At 48.1% G+C, this 27,322-nt stretch overlaps 1 protein-coding gene across 1 annotated transcript in view; it reads right to left on the bottom strand.

Moving 5' to 3' along the window:
- CRACR2B (calcium release activated channel regulator 2B) overlaps positions 1-27,322 on the bottom strand; it is a 52,667-nt gene continuing 25,345 nt past the window's right edge. The window contains 15 exon segments of the mRNA XM_075754856.1: positions 1-443; positions 1,478-1,554; positions 2,281-2,388; positions 4,038-4,152; positions 6,637-6,718; positions 6,953-7,094; positions 7,268-7,562; positions 14,691-14,770; positions 18,880-18,934; positions 19,362-19,433; positions 20,075-20,262; positions 23,346-23,438; positions 23,570-23,660; positions 23,961-24,107; positions 26,282-26,453. Coding sequence (XP_075610971.1) covers positions 359-443; positions 1,478-1,554; positions 2,281-2,388; positions 4,038-4,152; positions 6,637-6,718; positions 6,953-7,094; positions 7,268-7,562; positions 14,691-14,770; positions 18,880-18,934; positions 19,362-19,433; positions 20,075-20,262; positions 23,346-23,438; positions 23,570-23,660; positions 23,961-24,107; positions 26,282-26,453 — 1,802 coding nt within the window. The 3' untranslated portion in view covers positions 1-358.

Genomic DNA, 27,322 nt, shown 5'->3' with positions numbered 1-27,322 from the left:
TGCTGCTAGGCCACTTCTTTGCCAGAGAGAAAAGGAACAGAACTTCATCCTTTTATGGGAAAGCGACCTCTCCAGACAGAAGGCCTGGTTTGTCCTATTACCCAAGACCAGCCAAATTCCCCCAAAGGGGCCGAGGCCTCCAGAGACCAGGGCTGCATGCAGAGTGGGGAAATGGAACAGCGCAGATCATATAAACATTTTGGCCTGATTTAGCGCCCTGAAATTCCCAGATGGGGAAAAGCTGCAGCTTCCCCAAATCTCTGCAGAGCTGATACCATCAGATTCAGCTTGCTTCAAAGGAACCCCAGCTTCATGAAATGGTGTTGGCACATGTCTCTTGCTGACACATTGATGTGCCTTATGTGCAACACCCTTTCCTCCTGCTGACATCTTCCAGCTGCAGGGCGTTCTCCCTCTGTCTGTCGTCTTGTGCTGTCAGCAACCTGGAACAAGGAGCACAGACAAAGAACACAACCTGGTTACTGAGACCTTCCTGTGAAGGCATTTGGCTCTGCCCTTTGCACCCCATCAGCCAGGAACATTTAGGATTGTAAAAAGTGACTGGCCCAAAGACCGAGCTTCTCTGGAAGTTGGGCTAGATAAACCACACACACAAAATGAGTATGAATTTCCAGGGAACATGGAAAGAACCTGGACACATACAAGAGGGGACAGCATGGCTTAGTAGTCAGAGCACCAGACCAAGGCGTGAGTGGTCAGTGCCTTATTGCCAAGCTGCCACATTGATGGCAGAATCCCGGGCTGTTTGCTTCACCTGTCTGGGCCATCTCTGGCAGCAGCATGGTAATAAAGCATGCTGAAGGCACATGCTATGGGAGATGCAATTTACCTAGCTAGTAAGTAAATCATCCCAGTTAATGAACAGCTAAGTCCTGCTGTGAATCTAACAGAGGATGCAGCAGGAGGTGAAGGGATAAAAGAAAACGAAAGGATATTCTTCTCACAAGATTTCAAAGACTTTTTTTCAAAACTACTTGCTTTTTTAAAAACTAAAAATCTTAGAGCAAACCTCTTTCAGCCTTACAAAATGTCTTATCTCCCTTTAAAAATATTGGAACCAAAATATCACATTCTGTGTAATACTTAATAAGATAAGGAGGAAAAACCCTTAGAGATGCAGGCAGATTTCTAACTGAACATACCAACTTAAAATCTGGGATAGTACACAAGGTTTTTGTGATGAAATATTCAAATTAAACTCCAAATCTTTCAACAGCCAGCTCTGCCAGATGAAGCTTTGCATGCAATACTGTCCAGTCTATGCTTGGTGCTCTCCAGGCACAAAAGACAAGGACCTGGAGTCAGGGGGAAGAGCACATCGCTTCAGGTCTTTTTTGTGACATGGCAGAAAGCCAGTCTCTGAAAAGTCCCTCTTTGTGCCCATTCCCCAGGAGAGCCCACGCCAATCTCCTACAGCCGGGGAAATACCCCAGTGTGACTGTTCTTGTTCACTGACCTGGCCATGTGCAGCATGGGCTCCATGATGTTATAGCCAGTCATCGCACTGCACTCATAGAAGACAGCCTTGTATTCCTGCCAGAGAGCACAGCAAGCATCCATGTTGGCTGCCAGCTCTCCCCCACCATTCACCCACACCCCTGTGAGCTGGCTCACCCTCGCCACTGGGCACTCTGCCGGGAGCATCTGGAGCCAGGATGCCTGTTACCACCCTGCTCACCAACCCAGGAAAGGGAGATGCTTTTTCAGCATTGGGGGCCCAGAGTGTCCAAAAGGGAACCCTGGGGGAGTTATTTGGGAAGAGAAGGCATCTGCCCAGGGTACTTGGATTCCCTTACCTTTGTGGTGCGGAATCCAGAAGATGGGGAACACCTCTGAAACCCTGCCTCCCCTCACCCAGGGGCTAGGTACCAGTGGGCATGCAGATGCAGGGAGCGAGGAGGGAGGCAGGACAATTTTGCAGAACATGCATTAGCGGGGAGTCCTCAAATGGGAAAACAGCTATGCATGCTCCCCTCGGAAAGACTGAGCATCACTGTAAGGAGACATCAAGCCTCAAGAGAAATACATGAGCATGCCTCAAGGGCCATTGTTTGCCACATGCTGGCCACCACCTCATCCTCCCGGGTACAAGATGGACCTCAGTACATGTTTGCACTGGAGAAATAGGGGATGGGGGGGAGAGGCTAGGTACCATACTGGGAAATGGCTCCAAGAAGGGCGTTCTGCCAGCCAGGCTGCCCTGCTCACAGCTGGAGGGAGGCTGAAGAGCAGGTGGAGTAGCAGAGCATGGAGTCATACCTTCGCCAGCCTTTCCCCCTCCACCTTGGGCACATTTCGGGTCTCTCTCTGTGCAGCATCCGTTTTGTTTCCAAGCAGAAAGACCACAGCTCCATCCTCAATACCTTCCTGCAAAAGAAACAGAGTAAAGCACCCTAGAGACTCAGCTGAGGGAGGAAAGTATCTTGGAGCAGATCCTGTTCCAGCTCATGCAAACAAGACCTTCAGTAGCAGCAAGATCAGACCCTTTAGCTCATTAAAGGGCCATTCCTCAAATAGTCCCAGGGATTTGTGGAAGGAAGCTTAAACTATAGGAATGTATTTCAAATGTTTGGTATGTACAGCTGGGATGCTGAGAGAGGGGAGACAGGACATAAGTTCCTCTCTGGGAAATAACAAGCCTAAAGAAAAGCAGTTTGTCCCATAGGCTGCTGGGAATTTAAGTTCAGGCAGAGCTTCTTATTAAAGTTCAGTAATTCTTCTGTGTATGCGCAGTACTATTCATCTGACATCCTGTCAGGATGTGCTGCCCTAAATTCAACCATCCCTTGCTGAAAATCTATGGGCCAAGCAAGCTAAGCAACTTTCACCTCTCGTATACCGTCTTTGTATGAACTGTTATTCTTAGGCAATTCCTGGAGCCCGTTCCCTTCCCTGCAGAATGGGGCTCAAAGTTATTTCCAAACTTGACTGCCCTGGATGACTTAAAGTACCCAAACAGCTTCAAAGCAAGATAAATACTAAGATGGGGAAAGGAAGAGAAGATTATTAAAAGTTAGAGATATCAGGTGCTTTGATTTTCTGCGTGCTCAGTTTAACCTGCCTGAAAAGAGCCTGATTTTCAGAGGCTGGTTAGTTTTGAAAATCTTAACCTTTGATCTTTTAGAGTCCAAAGAAATAGCTAAGTGTTTTGGGTTTTTTTCTCCCCAACAGGCCTGTGGAAGTTAATAATATTAGAAACCCCCAACCTATGCTTCTTCATTTCACTTAGATCCTGGTTTTTGAGACTCGTCACAATCAAAACAAAACCACCCTTGACAATTTCCGCTCAGCTCTGAGTCATCTACACACAACTTATTTAAATTATACAGACAGGAATTTTTGTCTCCCCTAGCAGATACAAGCTGCAGATGAATGCTTTTATTGAGAGTTTGGAAAGAAGAAGCAGGGGAGAAGACTACCATATTAATACATAGTCACTAAATAGGAAAGAAAAAAAAAAAATCAACTTTTACAGTTGAAGCAAATGAGGAAAAAAATAAGCTATTTAAAAATAAGCTACTAATATTTCCATCTTAGCTAGAAATCTCAAAGCAGAGTCAGGATGAGATCATGCGAAGCACTGTGCATGCATGCTGCAGGTCTGAGCCTAAATGCACCAGAGCTGTCTCCCTTTCTTGTGCATAGGCTAGACACCAGGACATCTCCTTGCCTGAGCACGGGTGTGACATGACCAAGTTTAGGAGACGCTGCCAATGCACAAGCTGCTTACAAACATACACTACTGTTTTGGCAGGTAGCACCACCTTCTGCCATAGAAACAGCCCTCCCTCATTTAATGGGCTATCACTGGGTTTGGTATCTTCAACAAGAAGCCCCTGGTCCCAAAATGACTACCACAGGCAGTACCCATAGCATCTGCTTTGATAATTCATCCCAAGGTCAATAGGACCTCCTGGGCATCAGAGAACATCACTCCCAGACAGACTGTTAGAGCTGCACTGGAGCAAGGCAGTGGCAGCACCACCAGCGTCAGAGAGCTGAGGCTCCACTCTCACCTGGACACTGCTCATCCAGTTCCGCACCGCCATGAAGGAGCACTCAGCCGTAATGTCATACATCACCAGAATGCCATCTGCCTTCCGGAAATACTGCTTGGTAATGCTCCGAAACCTGAGCCCAAATGAAACCAAAGGCAGTCTCAGAACCACGGCTGTGCAATGACAAGACACAGAATGGGATTATCTCTCTTTTAGTGCACGCTCTCTGCAAGGCCTGGCAGCCCCTGTGCGTGAGATGTGTCCCCTGGGACTGGTGCATACAGACTGGTATCAGATAAGTCAGTTCCTTGCACCTTTGAGGCAGGCCAGGCAGCCATGTGTAAGCAGGAGTCTTTTCCAAATGCATGGTGCTGAGAAAGCAGGAAGGAAGATCTTTGCAGGTCGGGAGGAAAGAAACAGAAGCATCCGTTTAGGTGGGCTAGGAAAAGGTAATTGCCTATACAAAGGGAAATGGATGGAACAAACACGACCTTTCTCTAGAGTCTGGAAGAATCTGCAGACTAAGCTGTACCACATCTCTGCCCCAGTGCTGCCGAAACAGTAATTAAGATCTCAGCATCAATACAGTCTGTTTCCAGTTTTGAATCTATAAAGCAATGCCATCATACATAAAATCAGCAGTCAGACAATTTCCAGGAGAAATTCCCACCAGATATCTACTTTGTCCTGTGCATACCAGTTAGAACCACAGATTTGTACTTTGGGAATAAATTCCAATTAAAAAAACCCAACAAAACAAACCTTAAAATCTGTAAGCAGTTTGTGAGAGGACCATGATGTAACCACATTGATTGCAAACTGATGGAATTAAACGCAACACAAGTACTGAGATCTCACTGGAGAGCTGCCTATTTCAAATCTCCACAGGCTAACAAGCTCTCCTAGTCTATTAAGAGCCAAGAAAACCTACAGCAAGTAGTGACCCTCCTGAACTCTTCAGATAATTGCCTGAAGCCTGTTCGTTCTCACTATAGTAAGAGCATGACATTCTGGCAGCTACCCAAATGAGAATGCACAGACTCTTGGCAGTCAAGGTGCACCTCTGGAACTACAGGACAGGCTAGATGCTCCAGAAGAAACATCAAATGTAGCATGCACCAGTCTCAGGGAAGTCACCAAGGAGTTCTTGCACACTCCAAGGGGTTTCTCTATCTCCTCCATAGGATATTCACAGTTGGACACCTCCAGTTAGAAGTAATTAATATTTCTCTAGAGGAAACTTTTGCTTCTTCCCAGGTCTCCTATTCTGTATCAGCATTGAGCAAAGTTCTCTCTTGCAAGTACACATCTAAAACCTGCTAATGCTGCAGGGACCTACCCTAAAAGTCCTTCTGCAGAGACAATATAATGAATTTGGCCTCTGATGAAATCTGGCCTTAGTAAAATGTCACATTTCATGTCATAACAACTTTTACTACTCAGCTTCAGCACCGAAATAACCACAGGAGTCCCCTCAAAAATCATCATTTCTTCAGCATGAAGCTTGATTTTGGAAGAAATAGTTTGCTTTTCAATAGATACTCCTACTTAGTACATTTCCCACCATGATCTAGCCAACTGAGGTAGACAGCGTTGTTAACTCCGTTGGCACAGCTCAGGATTATAATATTCCCATGACCTCAGCTGTCTCCTGAAGGCCAGCCCCCCTAACATATTTAGCACAAAAAACCTAGTACTTATTTTTGCCAGGCTCTTGAGGTTAACGGCCTCCTTGAAACAGCTTTTCATCTTCAGCTTCAAAGTGCATCCTAAATAAAGTCTAATTTACATAAAGGTAGTGGCAGGCCTTCATCTCTAGTAGCAGATGAGGGTCAAGAGTATTCTGTACTCCTCTGATCCTCACCAACAGTGCTGGTAACAGCTAGTGATGGCCCATGTTTTTGAAACTAGAGGCCTTCAATTGGGGAACCTGTATTCACTGTCACAAAAAGCTACACTGCCCCTCTACTGAGGATTATCACTTCCACAAGTCTGTCAGCAGAAGGGCAGTGGAAGGGGCCAATACCCTCACTGACAGAGTCCAGCAGAGTAGTTCAAATCACCTTCCCCACAGGTCAAACTATTTCAGCTGGCTTTGGATATGGAAAGGTTCACACACTCCTTTCCACCCTCTGAACAGTGAGTGGTAGTGAGCAGCTTGGCAAAGCTGTAGCACAGCTGAGTCTGAGAACAGGATGTCTATCCAGAGCCTTTGTTTCTATCCTAATCTGCAGCCCTGTCCTGCACCTTTTCTCAGAAGCAGGCTGATGCAGGACAGCTTTGAGGGCTAGAGGACCTTCGAACCCCACACCGTACAGTGATTTATGGATAGACTACCTGAAGCCATAAGCATACAGGTGAGACATATGGAAAACTACTTTTCTGTCGGTCTTCAGAGCAATCTCCCCAGGCCCTGTTTCACAGCCACAGCTTCTAGAAGTCTCCAGAACAGACCTTTGCTGCAGGTTCAGCACTGGAATAGCTGCTGTGACCTCTCTGATCCTTCTGAAGCTAACAGTTTTCCCAGAGAAAGAAACCAGGTGTGCACACTCTTCTCCTTTCCTCCTGTTTCCTACACTGAGCCTGGCAGTAGGACATCCTCATAGAAATTGCTTACCTTTCTTGTCCAGCTGTATCCCACAGCTGTAAGGCAACCTGGGTGTTATCCACCATCAGACTCTTCACCTGGTAATCGATACCTGTCAGGAAGGTAACAATGATCATAAGATACGATGGAGAGAGAGCAGCTTGCCATTGCAAGGGCAATGGCCAAGATCAATGCTATGTAGTTCAGGGCAATTGCAAGATTGATCTGCAATTGGGAGAGGGACCATCTTTACCTTTAGTTGGGCTAAAATATGGGCAAAAAGCATGTGTCCAGGCTGACTTTCCCACCCTTCTGAGCCAGATGTGCCAGGAACCCTATTACTTACCGATGGTTGCACTGAGCTCAGCCAAAAACCTGTCATAGCAGAAGCGGTGGATAAAGGAACTCTTCCCAACACCGGAGTTCCCTACAAACACCACTTTAAAGATGCGGTCTGGGGAACAGCTGGCTGGTTCCAGTGCCTGGAGCTACAATGGAAGAAAGGGATGCAGTTTTGGAAAACCCAGCTGCAGACTGGTTTGATTTAGGCAATGGACCCCTGCACTATACACCTATGGAGCTGGAGTTAGATGGGAAGTCAGAAACCCTCAAGTCCCTAGTAGCAGGTGTTTGAGGAAGAAACCCATGTAATGAGACTCACCCTGGTTTCGGTGCCAACAGGCTGTCCTCTAGGAGGCAATGGAGCATCATCTAATCCATCTGCATTTTTTCTACAGTCAGCATCACCCTTCAAAGTCATCTTCAACCACTCAGCATCTACTGCCAATGACCGTCTCTCCTTGTCTCTGCTCTTCACTCTGAAGTTTGTGCTGCCACCTTCTCCTGTCTTCAGCCACATCCCGTTGCCTGGGAAGTTTTTACTGTTCTTTCTGTTGGGTTCCTCCACTGCCACATCCACCGGGAGGGTGAAGGGAAGGTCCGCAGAGGCCAGCTGTCTGTATTAAAGCCCACAGGCACCACAAAAGGGGAGCGGGTGAAAGAGGAGGACATTGCAAATTCCCAAAACAACCAGTGTGATCCAATTAGTGCATATGCAACACTTGCAGGAACTCTGTCTTCTTTATACATACACTCCCCATACTCCCTGTGACTAAGACATCAGTGGCACCCCTAGGGAAGGAGAGACAGCTCACCTGAGCTATGCTATTCTCATGTGTGCTGACATATATTTCATTAATTTTAATAAAAATTCCCACCTTCTGGATTTTTCAAGGATTCTTTGCCTATGACATCCCCCAGTGCTGAAAAATGAGGCAAAGCGTACAAAGGTGGCAACAAGAAAAACCATTTAAAAAAAAAAAAAAGCAACACCACTCCCCTCTATCTTGGTTACCACATACAACACAAAAAAAAGTAACAAAGGTTTTGAGGTTAGTGAAAAGAGTGTTGAGTACAGGCAGTGGGGCGAGGGCTGGCTGAAGGTCCTGGGGCAGCCGCACACGGTGTGCGCACATGTTGCTGCCCACTGCTGAAGGCACACGGCTGTGCTCCAGGAAATCTGCCCATTGCTTCCAAATGCTGCTGTACCAGAGTCCTACTGAATTCAGGCAGCAGAAACCTGCCACAGGTGTGCAAATTGCAGCGAGCATGCTCACACCATGGTCACTTTGCCCAGTGTTGGCTCTGCGCTGGCCAGCATCCGCTCCTGGCCCAAGGTAAGGGAGCCAGGACCCGAAAGACATTTGTTTTATAAAGCTCCCAACGGCAAGAAATCCCCAGCACGTGTCCCCAGGCTGTTGTAGTGAGGAATAGGTGTTGCACTGACTGTGCCTACACAAGGGCAGGCTGATAGACTTAGTCCACTGGTGGTAGAGCTGACAGGGTAAGTGGAGGAACAGTCTTCACAAGAACAGCTAGAATAACTGATTTAAACTACTGGAATCATTGCTGAGGAGCAAGGCAGCATCTTAGCTCTGCCTTGGCTTACCACGGTTAAAGAACTAGACGAAATGAATAAGGCTTAGAACTCAAAGGGCTTTATCCACCACAGGCATCTCCATTGCCTTCATTGGCCACCAGATTACATTTGGAAGCAAATTAGAGAGACCAGAAGCTTACTACAATCTCTTGAGCAGCAACACACCCACCCCTCTCTGCGACATATTTCTCTTGCTACTAGTGCAGGAATTGAGGCAACAACTCTCCTCTCACTCCTGCGAGTACACTTCATCCGGGCTGCAAAATTCACCTGCTGCCATGCCTACACTTTTTCTGTGAAAGGGAGCTCACATTCCTGGTTGTCCTGCCTGCATCTGCCCCAAATGCCAGTCCAGAGCTGGTGCAGCTGGAACTTCATGGAAAACAGACACATCCTCCCAGGCTCAGGGGAACGGCCCCCATCTTCAGGGCTGGCAGGACTTGCAGCAATGAGAGGCTAAGCCTCTTTGGGGTGGGGCAGAAAGGGACAAACACAAGGGTGGAGCCAAGCTCTGCCCTCCCTGAGACAAGAGACAGGGACAACTAACAGACCAAAACCAAGGTGAAGGGGACCCTGTATCCTCCCCTTGCCAGGCAGAAGGCAGTAGCCTCAAAGAGAGGAGTTGAATGGAAACAAGTCCACACTCGGTGTGGCAGGCGAACCTTCTCCTCTTCACCCACCTTGCCTTCCCATGTACTGCTGTACAACAGGTACGAGGCTCTAGCCGTGTGTGTTGGGTTTGCGTGGCAAGGTTTTGGTAGCAGGTGGGGGCTATAGGGGTGGCTCATGTGAGGAGCTTCTAGAAGCTTCCCCTGTGTCTGACAGAGCCAATGCCAGCCGGCTCCAAGATGAGCCCGCCCCTGGCTAAGGCCAAGCCAATCAGTGCCTCTGTGATAACATATTTAAGAAGGGAAAAAAACAAAACAAAAAAACAGTGGGGGAAGTTTTTGCAGCTGGAGAGAGAAGTGTGAAGATGTAACACCAAGGTCAGTGCAGGAGGAGGGGGAGGAGGTGCTCCAGGTGCCGGAGTGGAGATTCCCCTGCAGCCCGTGGTGAAGACCATGGTGAAGCAGGCTGTTCCCCTGCAGCCCATGGAGGAAGGATGAGGGGGTGTAGAAATTCCACCTGCAGCCCGTGGAGGACCCCACACCAGAGCAGGTGGAGGCACCTGAAGGAGGCTGTGGCCCTTGTGGGAAGCCCAGGCTGAAGCAAGTCCCTGGCCGGACCGGTAGACCCGTGGAGAGAGGAGCCCACGCCAGGGCAGGTTTGCTGGCAGGACTTGTGACCCTGTGGGCAACCCACGCTGGAACAGTTTTTTCCTGAAGGTCTGCACCCCATGGGAGAGACCACGCTGGAGCAGTTCGTGAAGGACTGTAGCCCGTGGGAGAGACTCCATTTTGGAGTAGGGGAACATTGAGAGGAGTCCTCCCCCTGAGGACAAAGAGGCAGCAGAAACAATGTGCGCTGTACTGACTGCAACCCCCATTTCCGCCCCCCCCCCCCCCGTGCCGCTGAGGGGGGCAGAGGTTGAAGCCAGGAGTGAAGTTGAGCCTGGGAAGATGGGAGGGGTGGGGGGAGGTGTTTTAAGACTTGATGTTATTTTCTCATTGCTTTATTCGTTTTGTTTAGTAATAAATTAGATGAATCTGTTTTCTAAGTTGTCTGTTTTGCTCGTGACGATAATTAGTGAGTGAGCTCTCCCTGTCCTTATCTCGACCCAAGCCTTTTGTTATACTTCTCCCCATCATGCTGGGGGGTGAGCGAGCAGCCGCGTGGTACCTTGCTGCCGGCTGGGCCTAAACCATGACACCATGGAAGGCCACTCAAGGGAGGATATGGATGACAATCAAGCTACACGAGAGGCAGCACCTAGGCCAAAAAGGCCCATGCCTCAGGTCGTGACCACCCCCACAAAGAAGAAAAGGCGGGTTATAGTTGTAGAGGACTCCCTTCTGAAGGGTACAGAGGGCCCGATATGCTGGGCAGACCCTCCTCTCAGAGAAGTCTGCTGCCTCCCTGGGGCCTGTGTTAAGGACTTCACTAGGACATGGCTCTCTGACTATTACCCACTGCTGCTCCTCCATGTGGGTGGGGATGAAGCAGAGACACGTAGCACAAAAGCGATCAAAAGGGACTTCAGGCTCTTGGGACAGTCACTGAAGGATTTGGGAGTGCAGGTAATATTCTCCTTCCTCCTTCCAGTTGAGGGCAGCAATGTTGGGAGGAACAGGCGGACACACACAGTCCATAAATGCATGGCTCCATGGCTGGTGTCAATGCCACAACTTTGGGTTCTTTGACAATGGGACGGCCTACACAGCAGCAGGCCTGATGAACTCTGATGGGATTCACCTCTTTCAAAGAGGGAAAAGGATCTTCGCCCAGGAACTAGCGGGGCTCATTGACAGAGCTTTAAAGTAGGCTCGAAGGGGGAGGGGGGTAACATTAGGCTTGCCAGTGACATGTTGTGGGATGATGTGCTCAGGTTGGAGAGACAGGGTGCTGGTGAGGGCCCTCAGCCTACTGCTCAGAGACGTGCTGGATGCACTGCAGCATGCTTGAAGCCTAGAGGAGAAGAGCCAGGGTCTCCAAACGCAACGGGGAACCACTGGGAAGATACATCAAAAGAATTCCAGCCACTCCAGCCAATGTCAGCCTCATCGGAGGCACAACTGAAATGCCTCCGTGAACACATGGAGCATGGGGAATAAACAAGAGGAGCTGGCGACGTGCGTGTGCCTGCAAGGCTATGACCTTATTGGCACTACAGAGACGTGGTGGGATAGCTCCTCTGACTGGAGTGTTGGGATGGAAGGGTACAGGCTCTTTAGGAAGGACAGGCAGGGCAGATGAGGAGGGGGCGTCACCCTCTACATCAATGACCAGCTGGAGTGCATGGAGCTCCACCTGGGGATGGACAAGGAGCCGACCCAGAGCTTATGGGTCAGGATTAAAGGGAGTGCTGGGGCAGGGGACATCATAGTGGGGGTCTGCTACAGGCCACCTGACCAGGAAGACCAAGCAGATGAAGCCCTCTATAGGCACATAGGAGCGGCTTCACACTCACAAGCCCTGGTCCTTATGGGGGACTTCAACCACCCTCACATCTGTTGGAGGGACAATGCAGCTGAGCCCAAGCAATCCAGGAAGTTCCTGGAATGTGTTGATGACAACTTTCTCCTCCAAGTGATAGAGGTGCCCACGAGGAGAGGTGCCATGCTGGACCTTCTTCTCACCAATAAGGAGGGCCAGGTAGGGGGTGTCAAGCTCAAGGGCAGCCTTGGCTGCAGTGACCACAAAATGGTGGAATTCAGGATCCTCAGGGCAGTGAGGGGAGCACTCAGCAAGCTCATTACCCTGGACTTCAGGAGAGCAGACTTTGGCCTCTTCAGGGATCTGCTTGGTAGAATACCATGGGACAAAGCCCTGGAAGGAAGAGGGGCCCAGGACAGCTGACGAATATTCAAGGGTCACCTCCTCCAAGCTTAGGAGGGATGCATCCCAACAAAGAGGAAGTCGGGCAAAAACACCAGGAGGTCTCTGTGGATGAACAAGGAGCTCCTGGGCAAAGTCAAACAAAAAAAAGGAAGCCTACAGAGGGTGGAAGCTAGGGCAGGTAGCCTGGGAAAAATACAGAGAAACTGTCCGAGCAGCCAGGGAGCAGGTTAGGAAAGCCAAAGCCCTGACAGAAATTAGTCTGGCCAGGGATGTCAAGGACAACAAGAAAAGCTTCTATAGGTATGCTAGTGATAAAAGGAGGACGAGGGAAAATGTGGGTCCCCTCCGGAATGAAACGGGTGACCTGGTTACCCAGGGTATGGAGAAGGCTGAGGTACTCAATGACTTCTTTGCCTCAGTCTTCACTGGCCAGTGCTTGAGCCACACTGCCCAGGTCACAGAAGGCAGGGACTGGGAGAATGTAGAACCGCCCACTGTAGGAGAAGATCAGGTGCGAGAATATCTAAGGAACCTGAAGGTGCACAAGTCCATGGGACCTGATGAGATGCAACCGTGGGTCTTGAGGGAACTGGCGGATGAAGTGGCCAGGCCACTCTCCATCATATTTGAGAAGTCCTGGCAGTCCAGTGAAGTTCCCACTGATTGGAAAAGGGGAAACATAACCCCCATTTTTAAGAAGGGAAAAAAGGAAGACCCAGGGAACCACAGGCAGGTCAGTCTCACCTCCGTGCCTGGCAGGATCATGGAGCAGACCCTCCTGGAGGCTATGCTCAGGCACATGGAAAATAAGGAGGTGACTGGTGACAGGCAACACGGCTTCACTAAGGGCAAATCCTGCCTGACAAATTTGGTGGCCTTCTATGATGGGGTTACAGCATTGGTGGATAAGGGAAGGGCAACCGACATCATCATCTACCTGGACTTGTGCAAGGCATTTGACACTGTCCTGCGCGATATCCTTGTGTCTAAATTGGAGAGACATGGATTCGATGGATGGACCACTCAGTGGATAAGGAATTGGCTGGATGGTTGCACTCCAAGAGTTGTGGTCAACGGCTCAGTGTCCAAGTGAAAAACAGTGACGAGTGGTGTTCCTCAGGGGTCGGTACTGGGACCGGCGCTGTTCAACATCTTTGTTGGCGACATGGACAGTGGGATCGAGTGCACTCTCAGCAAGTTTGCCGATGACACCAAGCTGTGTGGTGTGGTTGACACGCTGGAGGGAAGGGATGCCATCCAGAGGGACCTTAACAGGCTGGAGAGGTAGGCCCATGCGAACCGCGTGAAGTTCAACAAGGCCAAGTGCAAGGTCCTGCACGTGGGTCGGCACAATCCCAAGCACGACTACAGGCTGGGCGAGGAACGGATTGAAAGCAACCCTGAGGAGAAGGACTTGGGGGTATTGATTGACGAGAAGCTCAACATGAGCCGGCAGTGTGTGCTTGCAGCCCAGAAAGCCAACTGTGTCCTGTGTTGCATCAAAAGACGTGTGGCCAGCAGGTCGAGGGAGGTGATTCTGCCCCTCTACTCTGCTCTTGTGAGACCCCACCTGGAGTACTGCGTCCAGCTCTGGGGGCCCCAGTACAGGAGAGACATCAAGCTGTTGGAGTGAGTCCAGAGGAGGGCCACGAAGCTGATCAGAGGGCTGGAGCACCTCTCCTATGAGGACAGGCTGACAGAGTTGGGATTGTTCAGCCTGGAGAAAAGAAGGCTCTGGGGAGATCTAACTGCGGCTTTCCAGTACCTGAAGGGGGCCTACAGGAAAGATGGTCAGGGACTGTTTATCAGGGAGTGTAGTGACAGGACAAGGGGTAATGGCTTTAAGCTGAAGGGGTATAGATTTTAATTAAATATTAAGAAGAAATTCTTTGCTGTGAGGGTGGTGAGGCACTGGAACAGGTTGCCCAGAGAGGTTGTGGATGCCCAGTCCCTGGAAGTGTTTAAGACCAGGTTGGATGAGGCTTTGGGCAACCTGGTCTAGTGGAGGGTGTCCCTGTGCATGGCAGGGGGGTTGGAACTAGATGATCTTTAAAGTCCCTTCCTTAAAAAAAAAAAAAAAAAAAAAAAGGGCTTGGCCATACAGACATGTTCGCCTGACCTGGCTGAAGGGGAGGCCTGGTGTGCCAGGTCTGCATAGTTGTGGAGGGTGATGGGCAGGATGAACCCACCTGGAGCTGGTCCCTCTCCTTGGGGCCTTCAGCTGCCAGAGAGGACATAAGCCTTGTGCAACTCCTGCCCTCTCCCATGCCCCAGGGATGTGGGTGCTGGCATGAGGCGCCAGTGGACAGGATTTCTGCCAAAGTTGGAACTGGCACATCTGGGAGATGATCCAGGCATTTTAACAGAGTTGCCTGACTCGGTCAAAAGCCACCTTTGTGACTCCTATCCCATGAACACTCCCATAGCTTCTGATGGCATTTAGGTTTGCTCATCCATTGCTGCATGTAGAAGCAGCCCAGAGGGGGGGCTACCCCCCTGTGGAAATTAGCTGACAGCATCCTCAGCTTGACGCTGAGCCAACACCACCTAATGCCAAGAGGCAGCTAGAGCCACAGGCAAGCTACACCCCCCCATGCTCCCAAAACCAGCCAGCACCGATGTGGGAAAACTAGACACTGCTTGACTGACAGGATACTCCAGCAAGCACAGACTGACACCACGAACACAACACAGACGCCACTCTAACCGTTTGACTGGCTTGTCGTCCAGCAGGTAACTGCCTAGCACTGACCCTTTCTTCAACAGGGGCTTTTTGCTCTGAGGTGCCTGGAAGTTGAAAAGAGAAGGGATGAAGAATGCGATTAGGACCCAAGAACCTTACTAGCCTCAGTTCAGCCATTCACGACCTCTGCACACCACTTAAGGGAGGCAAGGCTGGAGACCTTGCAGCCCCACACCACACAGTGGTAGTGCCCCACCAACAGGCTTAAAGAGAGACGAGCACAGGGCTTTTTTCTCAGTTCAGCTCATGCAAGAAGGCATCACTGATGCTGCTCTTCCCTTTGCAACAATATCCATCAAAAATGGTGGTGCCCCAAACTGAACACTTCCTGTAGCCAGCCAGAGCTTTCATTTCTGCAGCTTGTCTTGGTCTCACAGCTGAATCTGTTTCCCCACCTGCCTTTTTATTATGCTGATGTTTTGTGGGACAGACCAATTGCCCCTTCCTCAGAAGGCACTAGTACCCCTCCTCCAGCAGTACTCACCCAGAGCTGCACAGGCACCACAGGAAAGGGACTGGTCTGCAAAGGGCAATGCACATGCTCTGCCTTACACGAATGTCCCTCTCCATGCTTTCCTCCTACTTACCTTAGGCTACACACTTCCTACAGTGTTTACCAGCTCCCCAGAGAAGGAGAAAGCAGGACAACTCCCTCTCGCAATCCTCTTCCCCCATACAGCAGCTTTTTCATCCCCAAAGATGAGCAAATTGCCCGAGATCACACAGGAAAAGCTGCAGCAGATTGACCTGCCAGCTCCCCCAAATTTTATGCTAAAGCCTAGCCCCCCCGCACCCCCAGACTGGCTAGCTGCTCAGGCTACACACACAAAACACAAAGTGAGACAACGTGGCAGGGTGCTCACCGCCTCTGCACTGGGGGAAAGGGAGATGTACTCACTCTGTAAGCCTGGAAATTTCCGACACGTCCTCACAAGTTATTTCTGGGGGTAAAGGTGGGGAAAAAAGAGACTGCAGTCTGCCAGATCTGCTTCTGGTGGCAGTTTTGAACTGACCAAACACTTGCAGGCAGCTCTGGACAGGCCTTCCTTCGTGTTGCCTGCAGCCCAGGAGAGGACTACAAAGATTATTTCTTCAATAACTCCTGGCTTATTTTAAAAGGCAAAAAATGAAGAAGCTGCTTTGTTGGCCAGAACTCCCAGGACATCTTTACTGCAATGCAGTCCAACAAGAGGAGACACTCTGGACTCCATAGAGGACCTCACCTAACTAGGAACTTTGAGGGGAAAAAAACCCAAAACCTTTTTTACATGTAAAACTGGTGTTCAAGAGAAGCTCCAGCCTCAGAAACAATCCAGTACCAAGAGGTTCACAACTGTGGGCATGTATCTTCCAAGGCAAAGGACACCCAAGTGTGTAGCGACCCTTTGGTCAACAATGCTATCAGGTTGTGTGGTTTAGCCAACCAGTCGTTCTCCAGTGGGGAAGTTCTCAGGGTTTGAGCATGTTCATTCAAGGACACACTCTAAACATGCAGAAACAAGTAAATTGTGTTACAGTCCGCCGGAGCAGAGTCACAAGCTTCAAGTCACCTATGGAGCAAAGGGACTCCCAGGCAATCTGCTATGGCACCACCCTACCTGAAGAGGAAGCAGCCTGCAAGTACGTACCTGGGTAAGAAAGGAGAAACAACGGGGAGTGTTTTGCCATTGGTTCTGCCATGCTTTATTGGCCTGCCAGGTTTGTGTAACATTTGGCTTTTCACTGGGATGGTAAAGGGACAGACACGACATCACAGCTGTACAACAGACAATGGCAGGGATTCCACAACAACAACAGCAGCACATATACAAGCATTTTGGATGGGAAAGATTCTGGTTTATCAGTGGGATAGGATAAATTCTGGTATATCAGTGAAATACAAATACGTGTCCAATGTAGTCAAAGTCCCAAAATACTCTTCATGATAAGCAGACATTAAATTTGCTCTGTCAACAACATGAAAGCCAGATGAGTCATGGGTGTGAACCTGAACCTGCAACCCCTGGGCCTTAAAAGCACCCAGCCGCAGTTTGCACCTAGGCAGAAATAGCCACACATTGCTATCTGTGACCTAGCCACTGGGGCAAAACAATGCCCCACAGTGATGTGGGGCCAGGGCCTGCCCACTCTGGCAAGGGCGGAAACTCTTATGAAGAGCAAGGTATTAAGCTGGGCAATGAGAAGTGCAGAGGAGCAGCGGCTGGGTTGCTATCAGCAGCCTACAGCCCAACTCCTCCTTCCAACCACTTCAAAATCTTTGCTATGGAAGAGCCACTGTTCATCACACCTTAATTTCACAGAAGTAACACAACTCTTCCCAGTATAAACAGAGGGTAGTAAGGCCTTGGGTTTCTCTTTAGCCTGTAAAAGCATTGATACACTCTCTGGCAGAGAGTGTCACACACTAGGGATCCCCATCAGAAAGCTGGATGCTCTTTTTTGCTGTTGCTGGGAAGTATTGTTATTTTCTCTCCCACTTGCAGTGGGACAGGCTGACAGGAGATCTTCTGCAGGTGCATGATGATAGCAGCATCTCTGCAATCCCTTGGAGCCCTGCTTTCCTGTGGACTGAAATGAGAGTGGCTAACAAGATGTCGTGGCTGACAAAGGAAAAAACCTTACTCCAGTACAGGCTTCATCTGCCTGGCATGACACAGGCTGGCCAGATGAGCAATGATGGTAGGAGGAGTTCACCCTGCTGCCCCATCCCTACTGCCAGCACAGGGACCAGGAAGAAAGCGGCTCCTCTGTACTATGACTCTCTGCTAGGCTCTCTCTTAGGTCCACCTGCAACTGTCATGTTTCAGAGCAGCCCTGAGCACATCTTGGTAGGGGAAAAGGAAAGAATAGAGGAGAAGCAGACAAGCTTTGCACATACAGAGGCACATACCTGAACCGCGCTCTCCATGGGCCACCCGCCCCAACCACAGGAACCCAGAAGCTGATGAAGCACTATACATGGAAAGAGGACAACAAACTATTTTCTTGGCCTGCTTACTCTGGACTCTGCTACAGAGCAACTTGTGTTTATTACTTCTCCAAGAGGGACCAGGAGGCCCTGGTGCATGCACACACTTAGCAGCTTTAAAAATGAAGGGGAAAAAAAAAAACCCCTTCATATTTCAGAAACACACACACAAAGGCACATGCACACACACCTCACCTCCATCCAAAACAGTTACTGACGTTATTTTACACAGCTGCTGCTCCACTTGGAGAAGAACTCCAGCCTCTTCCCCAGCAGGGCATCTCATCCCCTACCTGGGCACGATCCCTGTGCTTCCTTCCATATTCCCTTACACACCAGCCATAAAGTCTCTCGCAGCCTACCACTGCCTGTCCTCGCTGCAAGACAGCTACTTCCAGATCTTCAAGTGAGGCATGGTGTCAGAGCAGGCGAAGATGCATGGTGGCAAGGATGGGTCCAAGAAGAGCACAGAGCAGCCTTGCCAGTGACATTTGGGAACACAAAGACATTTTCATGAAAAAATAATAAGAATTAAAAATACATCACATATTCATACTTATCTTGGAGACTGGGAAAGGCCAGAGATGGAACTGACTGTTCCAGATGTCAAAGAGGTCTCCTGCTTTCTCCTAGCCCTATGACACAAGGCTCACTGCTGTACCTCCACCCCAGCAGAGTTCACAGGAATGGGGAGCTGCCCCAAGAGGAAGATCTGAAAACATCTGCTACAAACTCAAGGGGTCAGAGAAACTCCAAAACCCTCCCATAACCCTCCATCCCCAGTCAGCTGGCAGCACATATTGGAATCCATCTTCTTCTTCACCACCCAGCTCCAGGGATGCATCCAGCTTCATTCCCCTCCTTGCATGTGCCCAGTGCCTGTCACAATGCACAAACCCCACATGTGCAGCAGACAGCACCCACTGCAGCCCTGCACAGGGCTGCATAACAGTCACAAACTAATGCGCCTTGGGTTAAACCTGGGCAGTTGGCAACAGCAACCAGCAGAGCTGATCTCTAGCACATGCAGAGAGGTTCTGTGAAGTCTGCAATAAGCACCACACCAGGCCTTGTAAGCTCAGGTCATTGTCCCCCATGGAAGTGACAGGCCCCTGAGCGGTGACAGCAACAGCAGCAGATGAAAGGAGGGTGGCTGGGAATTAGGATTTTCTGTCTTAGACTAACCACCTTCTTGGCTTCAAAAGCGTCTCGCTCATCTCGAAGTTTCTTGTTCATTTCTCTGCTCCAAAGGAAGACATAGAAGAGACACAATGAAGCACTCATCAAAAATGGAGTAAAGACCAACATTTGAAAGCTAGGACAGAAAGGGAGCTTGGGACACAGATAAAGATGTTATTTATTGCAAGACACCTTGGGATTTCCATGTGTCCCAGCTCAGGTAATGGGCTCTACATGGTCCCCTTAGCCTGCAGGAAAGACTAAATTCCTCCAGTGCAGGGATTACTTGGTGAAATAACACAGCCTGTACTCTGCCAGAGCTGGCCAGATTGCACAACTCTGACTGGACCTAGAAAAACAAGCAGTGTATGACCACTGCTTGAATACACTCCCATTGCTTTCTGCGGGAGAAACGAGCATAGTGCTGAAACCTCAGCCCCTTAGGTGCACAAGAGCTCAGCATCTCCCCCCAGCCCTGTTGTTCTTACCTGAGGAGCTCCAGCTGCCGAAGGAGACTTTGTTTCTCTTTCTGCATGTTCTTGGAGACTCTAAACACATCCCTGGGCAAAGGGGATTTTAAAAGGTGAAATAATAGGAAAGGAAATACAAAGATCCCTTTCTCAGGGACACTCATGCTATTCTCAAAGATAAGGGTCTGCCCTATGCTAGGAGGATTCAGAGGAAGCAGCACTGCAGCATGAGGGCAGGCAACCCATTTTCTCCTTTCACATTCCAGTTTCCTCAGCTGCTAGAGGTGGGAAGGATGCTCACTGCCATCTGGATCTGAAACACCCCAATGTTTCAGTCAAGCATTACTAGATTAAGCCCAGAAACAGGAACATAAGTGATTAGAAAAGTATCTGTATGATCTTTATAGAGGTGATGGTGAACTGGACAAATACATGGAGGAGAAGCCTCCTTTAGGCTGAGGAACACCTGTATTTTTTATAGTGCTTTTATAGCCAAATATCAATAAAACTATTCCTTTCCCACTAAAGGCAGGCAGGAGGTAGCAGTATCACTCCCTGTTTAGGCCCATAAGACCACTGGGATGTTACCACTTTTCCTCAAGAAAAGGCAGCCAATCCTCTGATGAGACCAAGGCTTCCAATCAGAGATCCTTATTCTTTAACTACTTCCCCACCCTTCCTCCTCTGCCTGGATCCCTGCCCTGACACCCCCATTCCCTGCCCATTCCCACCTGTCCTTCTGCTCTTGCTCAAGCTGGGCCTCTTTCTGGAGCTTCTGTAATTGCCCCTTCACTGCCTCCAGCTCCCATTTGCTTTTCTCCAGCTCTTCCAGCAGGTTTTCATTCAGGTGTCGGAGCCTTTCGTTCTGCACGCGGGTCTCCAGCTGCTCTGAGTTCAAAGACTGTAGCTGATGTTCCAACTGCAATGGGAGAGGAGGAGGAGGGGTTAAACACAGAGAGGAAGGGGTTTGTGCTACAATCATGCCTGTAAAAACAGGCTGAAAAAGCAGATGTAAACAACAAGGTGGAAGGGAGGTAAACACAACTCAGGTCTACAGGACCACCAGTGGCACCAAGAATGTGAATTGGAAGCAATTATTTCTCATCATGCCAGCACTGGGGAGCAAGCAATGCAATTAGTCAGGCATACCTAGGGAAGTGCTTCAGGCAGCGTGAGCAGCTTGCTGCTGTCAGGCATTGCGGAAATCAGAGTGCAAATGAGGGCCAAAGGAGGACTGGAAAAATTTGTGTGGAAGCAGGGGTGTGTCTGTTGGGACTTATTAAGCACAGTTGTTGAAATGCATCCTCTAGTTTGGGGGCTTCCTGAGCACATGGCAGCTGAAAGGGGGATATATTAAGGTGCTAGGGGTATCTCACACTATACCCAGAAAGTCAAGTGATTGGGTGGCCTTTACTACTGTTGGAGACAGGACCTCAGGCTAGAGATGTTGTTTAAATGCCACTGGGGCACAGTTGCACTCTGGACAGCACAAGACCCCAGCAAAACTATCAAGCCTAATTTGGGAAGTTCAAAGACCTGCTGTCATGTACTCAACCAGTGATGGGACTCCTCACAAATGGCTGGTGTAATCTGGGAAAGAGTCAAAGACAGATGCAGCAGTCAAACCTGCCCATCACAGATGACCAGTAGGACATCTCAAGAAGGATCATACTGACACTTTGGTATCTAGCCAGCCATACCAGCTAACCAGGGTCCTCTGCTGAAGCTGGTGCTATGCAGAAATTGTGGTAACCATCTGAGAACTTACAGCCCCAAAATAAAATGATACAATCCATGCTTGCAACCAGAGGGGAGCACCAGGAACCAGTTCTGACCAGCGTAGTAGGTGGCAGAAGATCACATTTCCCAAATGTTCCCAAAACATTTGAGCACAGAGCTAAGGTCAGCCCTTTAAATACCACGTGTGACAACTACTTGCCACATAGACAGAAAGTTAGGCAAGGACATGGAGAGATGTGATCTCACCACAGAGCAGGGACTCTTGTGGCAACCCATTTATACCGTAAGCCTGCCTTCTCTGCACCTTCAGATAGACTCTAAAAGGGAAAATAAAGCAGCACACTGTGGCAAAAAGATAAAGTGGGGTTTTTTCTTGCTACCCTGCTCTCTGCCAGCACGCATAAAACAGTCATGAGCAGGAATGAACAGAGCTGACCTTTCCTAGGTTCCTTGAAACACAAGCCCCACATCTCTCCTCACTGAGGCTACAAGCACAAGTCACACCCAGCGTTGTCTGGAGACTTCCAGTCCTTTGGACACCTGGGAAAATTTGAGTGTGACCACATACGCTGAGCAGTGGAGTTGAGAGTCAGCATATAAAACAGCAACTGCTGCCCACAACCTTTGCATCTTTCAATAAGCTTTACTTAAAGCCCCTGACCCTCCCTGAGAAGTCTCTGTCTCACACAACTCTCCAATTTATGTTGTCTGTACTTGGAACCGATACCGTATAATAGCACGATCACAATACTGGTCTTATGCCACAAGAGGGAACTGATTATCCACCTAGCTTAGTACAAGCCTTAAGAGTTAAGAGCATCAGAAATGACCATTTGAGTAAGAGTAAGTGTCCATGTAGCCCAGTATTCTGCCCTGACCCATAGCAAGAGGAGGTGCTACCTAGGAAGAGCATGCCTGGACATCTAAATATGGTCCATTCCCCTCATACCCCCCTAGCATCTATGGTCCCTGGACTAGGGATGTTAGAGGCCACATCCCTGACTATTCCTCCTTTTAATAAACATTTACGAATCTGTTGTCTGTTTGTCCAATATGTTTTTTGAACTGCTGATACTGCCTCCCTCTTGTGGCAAAAAATCCAGCGCTAATCTCTATGTAAAGAAGTATGTTCTTCTAAATCAAATTCATACTGGTCTCACAGAATGTCCTTCACCTCTGCTGTTGCAGGATTTAGGGAGTAACAGTTCTATGTGAACCTTATCCAACCACCTTCCTGAGTCCATAAAGCTCACTTATATCTTCCCTCAGCCTTCCCCTTTCCAAAATCAAATCTAAGCTTTCCTAGTTTCTCTTCTTAAGGCAGATGCTCCATTTCCTTAATCATATTATTTCTCTGTACCTTCATAGTCAAGGAGGACACAGTGGAGTTAGAGGAGACCAGAACTGCACACACCAGCTGAGCCACATCAAAGGTGTGGGCAGCAGGAAAATTAAGTTGTCTATCTTATTCTCAATATTCTTCCTGATGGCACCTAAGTTTTGCTGGCTTTTCCAGCTGCTGCATAATGAGCTGATGATTTCAGTTTCTGTGCTGTTTCATCCACATCACAGCTAGGTATCCAACTTGGATACCCCCAGTTGCCAGCGTCTTACAGGTACCTCCCATGACTTGTTTCTGTGGGGGTCATGTCTCAGTTCTTCAGACAAAAAGTAAAAAGACATTTAGAATGGACTGTCCTACACAAATGTCCGTGCCAGGAATGGCAGGCTAAAGGAAAGTTTCTGCTTTGATCTTTTATGTGACTGATTATTCAGTACGTCATTAGGTACTGAAATGCAAATACACAGTACGTACAGCTTTAAGCGTCACACAACCGTTCACTCTGGGTTATTTTGGAGCAGCCAGAAAACACAAACTAGAGAAAATTGGCTCTTGTATGTCCATACACAGCTTTCTTACACACCACAAAAGGCTCCAAACTCACAACCGACAAATTTTTACCCAGTCTTCCTTGCCAAATAGTTATTGTACAACTGATAGGAAGATTATGCCAAGACAAAACAAAGCAAATAAAATGGATGGACAAAACATTCACAGGAAGACATTTCGGTTGAAGACAAACCAATCACTTGACAAACCACTTCAACACCTTCACAGACAGGAGAGAACTAGACTAGCTAGTACCAGGTTAGCTAGTACCAACTCTCAGCAGACGAAAACCATTCTCAGTCAGAAAAGGCCTTAGCAGAAAGACAGTAGAAGGGGACATGTTTCCTTAGAAATGATTTGGGTCCTGTTACCTTCTTCTGGCGGTAGAGGATTTTCTCCAGCTCCTGCTCTTTGCTGCACAGTTCCTTCTGAAGCAGGTTACTTCTGTCATGCCTCAGTGCTTCCTGCAGAGGTAAAGATACACAGCTGTGCATACAACACCCAGCACAGTAAGAGCTGTTCCTTGGCTAGATGAGCCACCACCTCTGCTTCAGATCAGAGAAAGTTTAACTCTCTGCCAAGAGAGATGAGGTACCTGGCAGATCAGCTTCTCCCTTTCTGCCTTGATCTGTTGCTCCATTTCTTCATAGAGGCATCTGACTTCTCGGTCATGGTCTGTCTCCTTCCTACAAAAGGCAGGGTGTGCACAGGTCAGGGGAGAGAAAGAGAATACAGAAAGAAAACAGGAGAGGAGGGTGGAAACAGATTTCCACCAACAGCTGTATAGCACTGAGTGGGATTTTAACCATATAAAATTTTATGGGTGAGCACTAATGCAAAACAAACCCATGGGGATCAGATCAAGATAAAGAATAATTTTATTACAGCATGAAAAATCTGTGGGTCCTGTAATCCAGTCTCTCCTTTGCGTTTGAGGCAGCATCCAAGCATCAGCTGATTCCTGACGGCAAATACGTTCTCCTTACCGCTTCAATGCCTGTTCCATAGACTCCTTCTCATGATTCATCTCCCTTATGTATGATGAAACACGCAACAGAAACTCTTCAAAATTGGATAAGAGCTCTGGACGCTCCTTTCGTAGCTGACCCCAGAGCTCCCGAATCTCGCAAGGACTGGAGTAAGCATACAAGAGAGAAGGAAAGCATATGAGTTTTTGTGTCATCTTATGAACTGTTGCTTCAACTCCAACATGCACTCAGGACAGACAAACTGCCCTTCTCCTGTGATGACCTCCATTACACCATCATAGGAAAGAGGGAACTGGGACAGTGACGAAGCATGCATGTGGAGTGACATCTACTGCAAGGTTAAAATAAAGGAAGTAATCTGAAAGAGGAAAAGTCATCTAGGAAGCAAACCTGGAATGATTACTTTTTCAAGTATTCAGCAATAACACATTTGGTGTCTAAATCAAGACTCGAGGACATGAATATTCAGCAAATTTGCTGTAAGCTATGGTCAAGCAGCGAACTGTTATAGCCCAAGGATTTCAGCACACATTACATAGGTGTTGTTCTCACACCAGGACTGTACTGGTGGATGCTACTGTCCTTGTTATTTATTTATTTTACAAGTTTGGAAACGGAGTCACAAACAAAAGAAGCAAATTTGCCCAGGTGTCACATCAGGATAATAATGGAGGAAGCCCTGGAAACCCAAAGTCTTCTTTTTCTGAACCTGCAATGATTACACTGCTTTGGCGTTTAATTCGTCACAACTCGAACCCAGCACTTATAAACTTACTCTTTCCCAGAGAGTCTTATAAGCCTGCAGACATCACTTCATGCATCACTTTAGGGAAGACCTTTTTATTATTATTTTTACTTTTTTTTTTAAATCCATAAAGTACTTTGGAGGAACTGCTTTGAAATGTACAGAATTATATACCTATAGACATTATTCAAATAGATATTATTGTCTATGTATTTGTCTCCCTTAATATTCTTTGTGAAGAAACAAACAAAAAAACAACCAAAAAGCTCGTTTCCTCCTGCCACCATTGCACAATAGCCTCCTTTTTCTGTCCTAAGTTGAAAAAGTTAGTAGCACTTCATCAAACCTTCATGTTTTAGATAACAGAACATATTGAGTCCCGTTAACAAACAAAGTAATTTCTTTCTAGCAAAACCAGTGAAGATAGTTCAAATTCCTGCTCTGACCCCAATCAGCTTATGTTTAACATTATTTCTTTACAAGCTGGCTAAGCACAAAGGCATGACATGACTAAACTCATTACATAAAATTACAAGTGGTCAAAATAAAACACAGGATAATTCTACTTTAAGACTTGATGCTTCTCAAAGCAGAGTTACAAACAGCAGAAGCTATTTTTCCAGAACAGTAAAATGGCCTTTAACAGTCTCATTCCATTATTTGAGGCATAACAGCTTTCCAGATTTTTTCAGGACAGAAGTTGTTTAGCATTAAAAGAAACATGCAGGTGCTTCGTATCACAATGTAAACAAGACAAAAAAAAAAAAAAAATCTGTTTCATGACAGATGCAGCTCTGAGAGCAGCATACTCTTTCCCTCTCAGCTTCTGCCTCCAAATCCTGTCTGGGCTGCTCCCTGCAAATTGGCAGCACTGTTGGACTACAATGCCTGAAAAAACAAGGGCTGCCACAGATGCTGTTGAGCACCCCAGCCCCACGAGATGTGCATCAGTAAGAAACAGTTATGCATAATGCTTCACTTGGGAAGGCTGGATGACACTGGGACCAGCAGACTCAACTGGCGCCACATGGAAGGGCATTAATATCAAATTTCAGGGCTCAGGTGAGCATCCCTTGCCCAGTTTAGCCTTTCGCACTGTTCAAGATCAGCCCAGTCCCAAACAGCCCCTTGAGCACAGATATTTCACAGAGACTCTTGGAACTAAGATTGTCTGAACATATGTGAGCAGTCACCCACCATTTTGGAACAGATGGCGCACACATCCTCCTCACCTTGTCTAACCCTCACATGCTTCTTTTCATTTGCTGCGTGCAGATGGGCTTCCATGCCACCAAGTGCTACATTTTACAGCTGTACTATGAACTCAAGTTTGGGAAACTCTTTGTGAAAAACATTGCGCTAAAAGTAATTGTAAACTGATGAGAAAACCCAGACTTCACTGCATTTGTTACCCAGCATATGAAAACCCAAGACAGCAGCGCAGAAAGCTCAAGCAGTGCTTCAGAGAGCAAGCAGCTCAGTTCACCTCTTTGGTCTTTGCTGGTACTTTGAAATTTTGGTACAGCAAGATCAAAACAGGGTAGAAGTAATGCCATGCAACTCCCCTACTTACTCTTCAAACATGTGGGCTGCTCCGAGCTGCTCCATCATGGAACAGAATCGTTTTTCTTCATCATCATCTGCTGGGTCCAAGTCATCTGACCAGCCTGACTCAAAGGTCTCCTCGTGTCTGGAGTGATCCATTCTCCCAGCCCCTTGACACAATTCAATGCCTATTAATTTTCCTGGTGGAAGGAGAAGGAAAGAAGGAGAATAAAGAAAGTCAAATTGGATGTCATGCAATAAGCTGTTATTTAAATGGCAGCCCAACAGAGCTCCATGAGAAGCTGCCTGCACGCTGCTGGTGTAGAATACAGCTCCTGGTCAGTAAAGAGCCTCTGTTCTGATGTTCTGAGTGGTGTCAGCATCCAGTCTGCAATGCTGGGACTGACACTGGCTCTCAGCCCAACAACAGACTGTTAGGGCTCTGCTGACATCTGTGTGAAGATGATCTACCACCTACGGCCTTGGATTCTCACCATGCGGCTTTAGGTCTCTTCGTGCCCATGGAGTGGTGCTGTGGGTTCAGTTGCCAGTGATCCCACAAGCTCCCTCTGGGACTGCAAGCCCGGCACTGAACAGCACCATGCCTCAGTTCCCCAGCTTAAAAGTGAGGAGATCATTACCCTTCCCTTCTCATGTGCTACATCTGTTCTGATTCAAGTGCTACAGGACAAGGACTGCCTCTTGCTAGAATTGCATAAGGTGTCTAAACAAAACAAAATTAGCCTCCAAACATCCCTTCCACCCCATCCCACGTACAGATGGCTTCCAGCTATCTGGATCCTGTTTCCTGCCGAGACACTAATGCCATGAGAACTTCATGCTATGCAAGGCATGTGACAGATACTGGTGCTAGGAACAAATTCTTCTCAAAGAAACAAATCAAGCAATCCTATCCAAAACGCAGGCCCCCATCCTGTATACAGAGGTCAGACCTCCATTAGCAGCTGCTCTTCCTTTCCAAAACGTATCTGCTCAGTTCAAAAGGAAGAAATGACATCCCAGCTACAGGGCCAGGAGCCAAGGATGTTCAGAGCATGGATGAGAACAT

Source organism: Balearica regulorum, chromosome 5 (assembly GCF_011004875.1).
Source record: "Balearica regulorum gibbericeps isolate bBalReg1 chromosome 5, bBalReg1.pri, whole genome shotgun sequence".
NCBI classification, from domain to species: Eukaryota; Metazoa; Chordata; class Aves; order Gruiformes; family Gruidae; genus Balearica; species Balearica regulorum.
The sequence above is the reverse complement of the archived record's forward strand: the minus strand, read 5'-3'. Positions and strand labels throughout refer to the sequence as shown.